We start from the raw sequence: 12,971 nt of genomic DNA on the forward strand, positions 1-12,971 counted from the left end.
CGAGAAAAGTATACAGTTGTTGCTGTTGCGCTGGAGTCGATGTGATATGGTATATATATATGGTTCCCTCAGAAGTCCAGAAGTTGAACATGGACAATGGCTAGCGGGATGAGTTGGCTGTACCGAAAGCCACGAATGCGCCGCAATTGCCGGATGGAGACTTGATTCGTAACCCTAATCAACTATACGACCTTGAGAAAGTAAGGGGTAAGTGAGATCTGATATGCCGTGCATGCTTGTAGATGCCGGATGTTGATGGGCTTTGAATACGCATTGGCTTTTCGAATTGGCAAACATGTGTGTGTTAAGACTGTAAGATGAAGTTGCCACAATTGTCTGCTCGCTATTATGGTAAGACCAAGGTTCTTGAGAGAAAAGACATTCTTAAAGTTTCCAATTATTATACGGAGTGGCAGACGGGAGCGAGTTTGGCAGGGTGGCTGATGGGATGGGCTTTGTTACACGTGGGCTGAGTTGCTCAACCTGATAAGCCAGTATTTGACTGACCTTGGCAACGGGTGTCAAGTGTCATAAAAAAGCCTTTGTGTCAATGAGCTATTTTATACTTTTTGGCGGTGTAACTGGCACTAGGACATTGGCAACAAAGGCACTGATGGCATCTCAAGAGAAAGCCGCCAATCTTCAGTGCTGTTGATGACTGCCGGTGCTAACATCACCGACTATACCTATTGGCAGGCTATTGCTGCACATTGCGGTAATCTGTGAGATAGCGGAGCATCTTCGGGTCCCGATAAGTCCAACCTCCGGCTACGCGCGGCATCGCAGTCGCAATCGCAATCGCATCGCATTGCACGTCACTTTGCAAACAAACAATCCATCCATCATCATTGTGTTACCTTGTGTGAAACCTGCATTGCTATTTGTGCAAGGGAACAAAATACATTAGCAAAATCTTCTTTGATGCGGGTCACGCATGTGACCGCCTGCCGCCTGATCTGAATCAACCATCCCCAGCTCGATCTCGACTCTCCATCGGCTGTCTCGCGATCACAACTCATCCCCCAACCACCGGTTACACCTGTTCCACCATCATATCCCATCTTCTACAAATCAACCAACCGTTCATCATGGGCGCCATATCCCTCCCCATCAAACCCCTCAAGCCGGGCCCTCGCCGCCGCCGCCAGCTCCCCGTCCTCATGACCATCTGCGTCCTCGGCGCCATGGCCCTCTTCTACATCCTCCTCGCCATTGCGCCCTGCATGGTCGGCGCGACATGCTACAGAGGCTACCAGTCCGCCTATAGCTTCGATGCCGGCGACGACTTGCATCCGGATTGGATGGCGGCGATTCCCGACGACGTCCATCTCACCAGCTTGAGCATCCCCGGAACACACGATACGATGACGTATGAGATTGGGTCGGAGCAGCTGCAGTGCCAGAATTGGAATCTTAGCATGCAGTTGAACAGTGGGCTGCGGTATCTCGATATCAGGGCGAGGCTGAGGGATGACGAGCTGCATATTTATCACGCGAATGGTTATACGGGCTTCGGCTATGAACAGGTTCTCCTTGACGTCTTTGAGTTTCTCGACGCCCACCCCTCCGAGACAATCATCATGCGCCTCAAGGAAGAAGGAAACCCCATCGGCTCCAACAACTCTATTTCTTTCGAAGACGCCTTCAACTACCACCACTTCTCGTCTCCCCTCACCGCGCCCGGCTCCGCGAAGCACCTCCACAAATACGAATTCGCCGCTCCTATACCTACCCTCGGCGCGCTCCGCTCCAAGATATTCATACTACAAAACTTTGACGCCCGCGACGGCCCGTACGGTCTTCGGTGGGAAGGTCCCGAGATGGTCCTCGAAGATCTATGGGTCATCCCGGACGTGTACCACCTCTCCGAGAAATGGACCGCTATTCGCGACGCTTTGGAATACGCCGCACTGGCACCGGACGATAACCGCTTCCTCTACTTGGCTCATACATCTGCCTCGGTAGGCGTTTTACCTATTGAAGCTGCTGCTGGACCGATGAATAGGACGATCCAGGGCATGAATGACATGACGGGGCAGTATCTCGAGGATGCATCGGCGAATGTTGACGAGGCGAGGGTGGGCGTCGTCATTATCGATTTTCCGGGCAAGAAGCTGATTAAGACGATTTTGAAATGGAATGCTTGGTTGAGGTGATGGCATTGACGAGTTAGATGTTTTTTTTTTTCTGCATTCTTTGACTTGAGACATGGCGTTGTTTACTTGGATTGGCTACTATTACTACTGCATACCGTCCACATACGGAAAACACATAGGCTACGATATATATACTACACACAGAGCTGGTGCATTGTATACTACTAGGTAGAGCACGGCTTGGAATTTAGATACAAATCTCTTGGATAACCCAAACCAAACCAAACCAAAAAAGAAGGGACTCGTATATACCCATACACATATACCATACATACATACACGGCATCGAAGTTGGATCCGTTGCTCATCCTCTCCATCCATCCGCCAACCAATCCATCCAATCCGTCCATACATATCCTCCATCCACCCTCCCGCAATCCTATCCTAGGCTATATACAAGAAATAGCACCCAACAAAAACGACAGAACGCTCAAGTTACAATTTTTCGCAAAACGAGAGAAGATGTGGTAACAAACTCCAAAATGTCTCCCAACCGTATGCAAAGTCCCGCTTATAAAGACCCCCCCCCCTTAAATTACCCTTATAAAAAATCCCAATATCCCATATCCTTCCCCTTATTGCCGTCTGAGATCCTCACTTCGCAGCGATTTCTTGCTCTTTACACTCCGTATTCCCGGTGTGTTAGACCTGCTGATTGACGGACTAGCTTCCTTGGTAGGACTATTGCTCGCGCTCTCAATGCGGTCCACCATTTGCAGCACTCTTGTCTTGGGACGCTCAAACGTCATGGCTTCTGCCGTGTAAACGCTCGCCGACCTGGCAAACGAGACGTCCGTTGCTACTGAGAGCGGTCTCGACATGTCCGTCACTACCGAAAGCGGTCTTTCAATCATTTCGCCTCTCTCACTTCCCTCGCTCCTGTCTTCATAATCATCCTGGTTGATTCTCAAGAAGCCGTCGTCACGATCACCTTGGTCCACGGGCACACCTCCGCCCTCGTCATCGTGATGAGAGCTGAGTTTGCTGCCGCTGCGAAGCGAAGGAGTAACCATCGATAACCGTTTATCCATGTCGACAAGCTCTGCCGTCTGTGGCATATGAAGAGGTTGTCTTTCATCGGTACTCGTCCCGTCGTCAAGATCGTCGGCGTTCACAACTCGAAGGCGCTCCTTGGGGACAGTGAACATGACTTGTACGAGACGGTTCTCCACGGCTCTTTCAATATCCCATTCGTTTTCCTGAGCACCGCTGCCCTCACCACTTTCCCAGTCTTGGCGACCCTGCTTTCTTCGAAGAAGCTCGCTGCCAAGAGCTGCGAGTGGGGGTTCGTAATCGTGGCTGAGCATGTCTGTTGATATCTCTCGCTGAGGAGACCTATCTCTAACAGACAAGTCTCCTGAGGTAGATTCTGAACCAGAAAAGACACGTCTCAGTGAACCAAGCCAGCTTCGTCGAGGAGGCTTGGATTTCGACGGCGAGCTGGGCTGTTGGAACTCGTCATCTTCGTATGGACTTGATCTGCCGAGCAGCAGATTGGGACCTTCTGCCTGCAGCGCGCCGAATCCTGATTTCGCTGTGTTGTAGCTGCTGGAAGAGGAGCTACCAGGCTTGCCCGGCTCTGTGGTCGGTGCCGATGAACCGCCAAAGAGGCCCCCAGTAACAATGGCGGACCATCGGCCGGAGCTGGATCGACCTAGACCATCTCCCGCGCTGCGATTTGATTCTGATAGGGCCGATTCCGTACGGAGATCGTCTTCTCGTGCGCCGGAAGAGCGTTGGGAGTTTCGCCGTGTGGGAGAATTACGGCCCTGTGCTCGAGTACTGTTATATCTGGCCAGCATGGCGTCTGCCGCGTCAACATCAGATACCCAGTCTTGCACATCCGGGTCGTGTTGAAAGGGGCCATCTGTGCTTGGGCCAGCCGTGCTTTGGCCAGGGGGCGGAGGTTGGAACACTGGCAGACCCCCTGAGGCAACGGCAACTGTCGGCGTCAGGAATGGATCAGAATATGCGTCTGACGTCGGTGTGGTGGCTTCGACCGGATTGACACGCTGATAAGCCAGATCCTCCTCCTCATCCTCCATGATAGGGTGGATTTGACCTGGAGTAGATACAAAGCTATTCAGCTGATTCGCCGGTATGTAACCGCCACGAATCTGTCTAGACACTGGCTTCCTCGCAACACCTGGTACGACGGGAGCATAGCCGCCATATGAGCCGCGTATACTCTCGTACCCCAGAGATCGATCATCTCCACTGCTGTTATATGGATCCTGGCCGTTATTGTACCAGCTGCGATAACCCCAGGGGAAAGCATCTGGCCGCTCAGTCATGTCAACAGAGTCGTGGATAAACATGCTAGCATCCTGCGCCATGCCCCTGATTGTCTCCTCACGAGCAGCACGCCTCCTCTGCCTCTTGCGCCAACAGAAGAACATGACCAGGACCAAAACAAGGAGAACCAGCCCGCCACCAATTCCAAACCCGATGCTTAATCCCAGAATTTTAGCCTTGGACCCATCATCAGATGAATTAGCAGCTTGGGTAGGGGAGGCATTGGGGCCTTTGCCTTCGGGCTCGGCCGGAGTAGGATTGTTGTAGGTCGTCGCCCAGGTCAAGTCGGTCAAATTCAAGAATTGCGGCGCTGTAGTGACGCCGGTTTGTCGTTTCATCTTACTTGACGAGTCCGAATCGCTAATCTGCCAACCTCCGTACACCATCATAACATTTCCTGGCAGGATAGCCGCGCCGTGTCCATAGATGCCCGAGTCTCCAAAATCCGGCTGTTGCTTAGGAATGGTCCATCTCCATGAATCGTATGCCTGGCCCATTTCTAAGATGGCGAGCTGTGGCTCCGCTGCATTTGTCACATCGCCAACCCAACCTCCCAATACGATGATGGAACGCCCGTCCTGGCTTAGAGTGGCTGTATGGCCGGATCGACTCTCTACGCCATCGGGACTGTTGTCGGTCGATTGTTGGACGTTAACGTATGACCATGATTCCTCAGGGAGATTCCACACAGCAGAGGTACTCATGTTGATGAAGGCTTGCTTGGTATGACCGCCGATGATGACGTACGCGGTCTGCTGTGTGACCGTTCCAGAGTTGTTGCTCATCGAACTTTGCAGCGCGGTGAGACTGAAGCCGGCAATGGGCGTCTTAGGCCCAGAGTTTGAGGCAGTGTCTTGAGCATACGACTTGGACGAAGGGCTGTTATCAGCTGGAGAGAGACTCATCATGCCTGTGGTGTAATTCGCCGCAGATTGCCAATTCTTCGAGCTATCTGACGGCGTATCACACATGCCGCCATAGGAGTATATTGTCGGTTCGTCCAATAGGGGAGCCAATGTCCCGGAAAAGGCGATTGTTCCTCCAAGAAAGTACGGCCCCCTTGACGATGTGCTCTTTTGCGACTTGCCCAATGTTGTCGCGTGCTTCTCCCAGGCCGCGTCGCCGCTACCCCCCGCGGCTGCTCCCTCTCCATATGTCCACACGTTTCCTGGCCCTTGGTCACATTCTCCTGCATATACCAGCACCGCGCCTTCTTCTGTTCTTACTGCGCCAAATGCCGTATTCTTCGGATTGTCTCCGCTCACAAAGGGTAGGCTCGTCGTGACGGGGTTTAGCTTGGTGTCCGTTCCAACCTTACTCGAAATGTTCAGCGACAGAAACTGCACGTTGTCGTCGCTATCCTGAGTGAAGATGTAAGCGATGTCTGGGGCGTGGCACGCGCTCTGGTTGAAGCACGCATCAGGCGTGAGAATCTGAGTGGGAACATAGGGGAAGCTATGCGCAGCGGTCACCAATGGAGCTCCCAAGAGCAAAGCTGCAGACCATATGAAGCGACTTGATCGCGCCAGGCCTGGTGTTGCGCGATGCGGCTGCGCGCGTCCGCGAGCAAACGGCTCTGGTGGTACGGCCATTGATTGGATTCGCACCGACATCTCTCACTCCGGTCTCCCTGATTGAAATTTTTTTTCTAGTGTTTCCCTGGGATCGTTTGCCTTGTTCGCTTGTCGATCATATCCTCGTGGCATGTCGATCCCTCGCAGCCTTGTCCTTGTCGCAATCGTGAGTGTCGTTTGTCGTCCGCTTCTTTTCCGTTCTTCTCGATGTCGTCCGCGCCAGTCGTCGGTTTAGAATCGCATCCACCGCCTCTGCCGAGTAAATAGTGGTGCTGCAGCAGCTCCCCCACAAACGATCGAGGACGTGCAGTAGGCGAAGCTGGAGTCGAGGGTCCGATCCGAGGGCAGCCAATCTCTCAGGGTCTCACAATGCGAGACGAGGTGGGAAGATTATAGGAAGTGAAGCAAAAAAGGAAAGGAAAAAATACAAGATGAACAAGATATTAGGTCAGCTTCTTCTTCTCCAGCCCGACTCAACACCAACAGCAAGCTGAAGCTTTTTTGTCACGGCCGCGAGAGTTGGCCAAAGGCTTGCAAGATGCAGGGACCCTTTTGGCGCTGGTACGAGCATAGAGCTTGGAAGGCAAAAAGACACGCGCAAAGCGGTGGGCTGCACCCCGGCTTTAGCGGTGGCCGTTAACAGTAACAGCAGCAACAGCACTACCTAGTACCTACATGTATGTAACAACACTGGTGGTAGCAGCAGAAGGAAGGCGCAGCACGCGGGTGGTGCTTGACAGACTGGGATTGTCAACAAGGGGGGGCAGGAGCGCCAGTCCGGCCGATACAGGCGAGGGAAAGAGCTAACATGTGCACCTGCAGGCGGCAGACGGCCGTTGTTTCCGTGGGTTGAGCTGCACGAAGCGAGAGCATTAGCCGCTGACCATTAAAGCTGCTAGCAGAGCCGCTGCAACGTCGATTATGGGCAGGCAATTTAACGGATTGCTACGCTTTAAGACACTCTCATTTATCATACTTTGATAGCTGCCGCTGTCATGAAAAAAGTATAAAACATGGATATAATACACATTACACTTGTACAGATCTTGTTATTTTCATATTCAATTCATAAACATCATCAATCACCTCATCTGACGCCCATTAAGTCGTCCGTCAATTCTCATCATCCTCTTCCCCCCACACAAAGTCCATTTGTTGTCCTGGTCCTACCGCCGTTGCCGGGAGCAACCAAAGCTTGGCCTCTTTCTTTTTCCCACCACGGCTTAGCGGGGCACGGCGTTATTATGCTAGCGCCCTAGATTGGGGATCAACCCATAAGACCATCAGCAAGAATTTTTTTGTCTACTGCTATTCGTGCTATTATTGATGCTATCCATAGAATCAATTCCCTACTATCCGTCTTACTCAAACACCTAAAAATATAAAAATACACTCATGAATAGCACCCATCAGCAGAGAAAAAAATATTCCAAACCTGCTGCCTTGCTCTTAATTCTCGCTATCAGCATGTTATTAGTCCAACCTGCTCTTTTGGGCAAATCGGGACCCAGCCACCATCAGCACATGTGATGCAACGAGGGGCTGGGGGGCACACCTAAACAGCTTGAGCGGCAGCCAATCGAAACCGCTGCAGTCAAACAAAGATGGCTGGGAATGGCGTGCAGATGCAGCCTGACCCGGATGCCATTGGACGTCTCTCTATCTCGATATGATGCCGCCTGCAGCCACTCTCGATGAGATACTGTAACTCTGTCTTCTCTCCGTGATCTGCTACGAGTATCATCATCTGCTCGTGCTGACACGCATCTTCTTCTCCGTCTCTCGCCCGCTTCAGCCCCCCACCCGGGAAATGACGAGAAGCCTAGAACCGCCGGGCCACCGTTGGACTAGCAGGGAACACGCGGCAGAGCAAAAGCAAAACCTGAATCTTTCCCAGTTGTCTTGTCTTGTCCTTGTCTATGCTTTGTATCGGCTCAAAGTCAGACAATATCAATGCATCAACTGAGACATGCGTCGTCTTGGTCTTGTTCACAATTACTATTTCTATTCGACATTACGAATTCAAGCAAAAAAAGTGCAAGTAGCCTGCGTGTCCTGGCCAGTTACAATACATCTAACTAACTGCCCTCGTCTAACATGAATCTTGTGCTCTTCCTCCTCATTCGTGCGCTCTCCAGATGATATCATGCTCAGTCCTATCCATACGACCGTAAATAACATATTATAGTCTCTCTCATCTTAATAAACCCGCCAAATTCAAGGGCAATAAAAAAAAGGCCAGACGCACTGCAGGCAGAATTAAACAAAAAGACGGGAGGGGGTATCAAGTATTAAGCCGCCTAATAGTAAATCTTTTCTTCCCAGATGGGCGGTCGAGCACCTTCGGAATCCCAAGTAACATGGTTCTTCTCGTCGAGCGTTGCGCCTTCATCCGTGATGGGAATCACCTTGCTTGAAGCAGCAACCTCTTGCTTGGACAAGCCCGCAGGGTCCGAGGGGATCCAAAGGATGGGAGTCCTGCTTGAAACGGATGGTGGCAAGAATGCTTCGGCCTCGATTTCATCGGCGTACTGCATCGGCTCCGCCAAGTGCTCTTCTTTGAGGAACAGTTCGCGTAGTGTGGCATAATCCGCATAGACCCAAGGCTTAAGGAATTTGAGAATAAAGTTACCCTGCTTTCCTGATGCGTCCAGGGGCAATTTCTTAGGTTCCTGGGTCTTGCCGGTAGTGTCATCGTGAGAGACATTGTTGGAGGCCAGGCCTTCCTCAATGCTAGTACCAGTTCCGTTGCCCGCGGCGCGCAGCTGAATGAGTTCTTCCTCTGCCTGGAGACTTCGTGGCAAGCCGTAGAGGAGTGGATCGAGGGTTCGCGACAGGGTGAGGTGGTACAAGATGGTGAAGCCAAGGAAAATAGCCATAAGGACCGCAGGTCCAGCAGCCTTGGAAACGGCAAAGAGACCAACCATGCAGATCTCAGCCAGGTAGATACCAGAAAACAGCTGCTTCAGTGCACGAGGGTAGATCAAGCCATGTGTGTCGATTTGAGTCTCCGTGACGAACAGGATATTGTATCGGTAGGCAAGATAGAACAAGCCCATACCAATGGATGACCAGAAAAGGATCAAAGGAGCAATAACCGAATACGTGATGCCTATGATATGTTAGCAGATGTATCTAGTAGGTATGGAAAGAATCCACAAGAAACATACTAATGACAGCAATGTTGGTATATACTGGTAGAACGCTGCCCCAAGAAATGGCACTGAGGCTGGTCCACTTCTTATACATGGCTCGGGGTGTCTTGGCCAAAAACTTGTACAGCAGCGTAAAAATGAAGAAGCCGACAACTTGCGTAACAACGCTAGTCGCAATAGTAAGACCCTGGACGATAAAGTAGGAAATGTAGAAATTAGATGCCGTAGGAAGGGACTCGGAGAGAATGTTAAAGACCTGTTGCGGCTGCTGGGCAATCTGAACAAGGGCTGTTGAAGCTGCGTTGGTAAGGGTCTGAATCAAAAACACCTGAATGAGCTGGAAGAAAAAGTATGAGTTCTGGGTGAATAGCTCGACGCGAGACTGAGTAGCTTCGCCGGCCTGTTTGGCACAGATACGCATGATGACGGGGACCAGGGACATCAGGACGGAGAGAGCCACTGCTGGGAGCAACCCGGAAACAACTCCAAGAATGGGCTTGGGAATATCACCAATCCAAGTCAAGCCGGGAATGTTCTTAAGCGTGTTCACCTGGGCAATCAAGCCGACAATACCAACGGGAATGGCCCAGAAGATGATGAGAGCGGCAATGAAGGCATAGACGACATAGCGGCGGATGATAACCTGCCACCAGGGGAAGGACAAGCTCTTCCAAACAACCTCTGCAGGCTGAATGCCAATGGCCTTGGGCTCCATGTGCAGGGCCTGGTGGTGAGTAACGGATTGGAATGCGTATTGAGCGTCGCCTTGGGTTTCGAATTCGACAAACACAGCGCGGACTTTCTCGTTGTTACCAGCTCTCCAGTCGGCCTGAGCCTTTTCAACCTCCGGAATCAGACGCTGCAGCTCATTGCGGCTCCAGAAGATGGTGTCGACCTTTTCGCCAATGAGACCAAGGAAGCCAAGGCGATGATGCGGGCGGTCCTTATCCTGAATCCAGCGTGAAGCAATGTCACCTGTCTCGACATCTCCATCTTCGGTAGTGGCAGGGCCCTCGGGTTGAGTTTCTCCTTTCTTCATGGCCTTGATGCGAGCCTTGTTGACCTTTGTCAGGAGGCCAATTTCTCCCTTTTCAAGCTTCATGGCAGCATCGTCACGCTCCTCCACCAATTTGTCGAGCTCATCTGTCTTGCCACAGACCCAGACCCTCCTGACGTTGTTGAACATGTTACGAATACGCTCTTCGGTGTTGTATTCCTCTGGAACGGAAGTGAAGAGCACGGTGCGGGCAGAGATTCGTTTGGCATTGTGGGGGTTGATGTGGTGAGCCTGGCGCAGATTAATGTAAAAGATGCACTCGCGTGTAATCATGTACATAAGGAAGCCATAGACAGCCCAGCCGACAAAGGTGTGGGCGTAGAGGTAGTTCTTGTGATTCTCAATGTCGACATTACTGTAAGACAGGATCTCGAGCTGGGAGAGGCCCTTGCCTCCGGTGGCGTTGACAGGGAACAGAATGGGCCAGGTGATGAGAAGGCTGACGAAACAAACGACGAAGCAGATGCGCAAGTATCGAAGGAAGAGATAGGCGTCGAGGCTCTGGTGGGTTAGAACGTAGGCATCGGGGATCTTCCAGAAGGCCGAAATCCAGGTCAGCAGATTGCTGGGTATGCTGGGCGTTCGTTCACTATATTGCGTCAGTTTATGTCCATGTCCATTGCCTGTTTACTTCCCACTTGACATGGAGAGAAGCATCACTTACTCTTCGCGCAAAGACCCTAGATATGTACGCGGCGCATAGTAGCGCCGTTGGGATCTTCTTAGGAACAAGAAGATGACAATGTAGACACACGATACTACCAATACAGGAATGAGAGTATCGAGCATGCCTATTAACAGACACAAGCTCAGTCAGCCCTATATCGACAGCATATGTTCATCCAGTGAAGCTTGAACTCACCCCATGCTGACTCTGGCTGGGATTCCCGCGCTGATCCCTGGTTGGAGTCGGGAGCCAGGTTCTTGTTGAGCCAACTGATAAAGTTGCCCATCTTGACGACGTCGTGCTCGCAGCCGTTGCCGCGCGCGTCAAATTGTGCTCGATGCTGTTATGAAAGATGCTCAAGGTACCTCGTCGTCGTGAATCGATGTAAAATTAAAAAGTGCGAATCGAATTGAATGCGGGATGCCGTGTGCAAAGCGCCAGCTCCAAGTAGTAGCTTGAAGGGGGTGGGCAAAGCAGGGATTTGTGAGATTTGACAGAGATATGCTAAGTGGAGAGAGAAAAAAAGGGAAGACAAGCGTCTAATATCGCCAACCGAAGGTACAAAGGTACTCTGTACTCTTGACGCTTGGCAGATTGATCAACAATCGATCTCTCGATGGCGACACAGACGGGACAGGGAAGGCGAGTTCCGAGGTCCTCAGCGGCAGTGGATGCCGAAGCGATGGATAAACGCGTATTCAGGCTGTAAGAGGCACGAGGTTGTGCTCCCCTTAACTAGTCGTATATCCTTTCTAGCTTTTTCTTCTTGTCCCTCTTCTCATCTGGGCTTCTCTCTCTCTCTTTTTTTTCTTCCCCTCGTGGGCTGGACCTGATGAGTTGGCCGTGCCACTGATAAGTCACTGTCTCAGCCAGACAAGGACCCGGCTGCGGCGCCAACTTGCCGATCTAGCCTATGTGGGTCGATAAAAGGCTGTCTGTCTGCTTGAGAGCTTGGAAAAAAAGGGAGGGATCGGATCCAAAATCTTGCGTGTGTCCAGCTGCTATTGGAGCTTGTGCGTATGTGGCTTGGGCGGGTAAACGAGCGGATGGCCGTACCAGACGACCGATAGATAGCGAGAGTGAGTGATGATGAGAGTGGGAAGAAGAGGGATGAAGCAGAGACACGGATTGGAGGACAAGGCCGGCAAGCTGAGACCATTTGCCGCTTCGTCATATGCAATTATTCGCATGCGCCTCCCCCGTCCAGAACACTCAAGGCTACGAGTACTCCTCCCAAGGCCCGGCAATTTTAGAAATTTTTTCCTCATCATTCTCTCCTGTACACGCACCGAGCCGAGTTTCATTCAAGACATCTCATTTCCCAGGAGGGGGTCACCGTTCGATAACTCAATGGGGTCGTGGCTTGTGGGTTCAGCCCCCTGTCCGGCTGCCCTTTAGCTTGCCTTGATATTGAACTTGGCTTGCAGGCGATCCCTGTTCAGCTGTGCTTTTTGTGGGCCGAGGGACGGCAGAAGCGTGGGCGTCACACGCAGACGAGCAACTTTCAATCTCGTCATACCCTTGGGCTACCAGAACCCAGTTTTGGAGGCCCACGCGTTGATCCGGCTAAGAGGCTGCCCTGACCTGACCTGAGGGTGTCGACGCCAGACCTTATGTATGATGATGCTGTCTATATATGAGGTGATGAATAATGACTACATATACATGTTTATCGTCTTGGCCCTCGGAGTTGATTACTCGGCTCGTCTTGGCGAGTGGAATAAGCTTTGAGAGCGCTGTGTTAGTCTCGGTTCGTTGCGAATTCGCCGTGGCGTCAGTTCCATTCAAATGCTCCACGAGCTCCACGAGCACCGGCAATAAAAGACAAAATCTTCATAGATGGCGTCAAGCAAAGCCGTATGCCCCACGAGGACCTGAGTTTTCAAAGGCTGAAAGGCACCGGCAACTCGCCACATCCGACACTACGACTACAAAAAATTCTCACTACAGTACTCGTCGTACAATCCGGAGACTTGCATCTCACCTATTTCACATCAGCTCCGGATGATATTGGTCTAAGAGTACGGCCGAATGCGTTCGCCTAGCCAAAGGTTGCAGCCGCAGGTT

General features: G+C 51.6%; 3 protein-coding genes across 3 annotated transcripts; 1 reads left to right on the plus strand and 2 right to left on the minus strand.

Annotated features, from left to right (window-relative positions):
- Nucleotides 1-1,088: 1,088 nt before the first annotated feature.
- On the plus strand, nt 1,089-2,156 carry T069G_08049 (uncharacterized protein; the record flags this gene model as incomplete). Its single annotated transcript, XM_056175259.1, has 1 exon — nt 1,089-2,156. One exon carries the CDS (start codon nt 1,089-1,091, stop codon nt 2,154-2,156), a length of 1,068 nt encoding a protein of 355 aa, XP_056026208.1.
- A 575-nt stretch (nt 2,157-2,731) lies between these two features.
- Nucleotides 2,732-6,064, minus strand: T069G_08050 (uncharacterized protein; the record flags this gene model as incomplete). The annotated part of the gene is made up of 1 exon (XM_056175260.1): nt 2,732-6,064. One exon carries the CDS (start codon nt 6,062-6,064, stop codon nt 2,732-2,734), a length of 3,333 nt encoding a protein of 1,110 aa, XP_056026209.1.
- A 2,261-nt stretch (nt 6,065-8,325) lies between these two features.
- On the minus strand, nt 8,326-11,190 carry T069G_08051 (calcium-dependent channel, 7TM region, putative phosphate domain-containing protein; the record flags this gene model as incomplete). Its single annotated transcript, XM_056175261.1, has 4 exons — nt 8,326-9,137; nt 9,196-10,826; nt 10,902-11,028; nt 11,100-11,190. The coding sequence occupies 4 exons, from the start codon at nt 11,188-11,190 to the stop codon at nt 8,326-8,328; spliced, it is 2,661 nt and encodes an 886-aa protein (XP_056026210.1).
- Nucleotides 11,191-12,971: the final 1,781 nt, after the last annotated feature.

The sequence above is a fragment of the Trichoderma breve genome, chromosome 5, assembly GCF_028502605.1.
Source record: "Trichoderma breve strain T069 chromosome 5, whole genome shotgun sequence".
NCBI classification, from domain to species: Eukaryota; Fungi; Ascomycota; class Sordariomycetes; order Hypocreales; family Hypocreaceae; genus Trichoderma; species Trichoderma breve.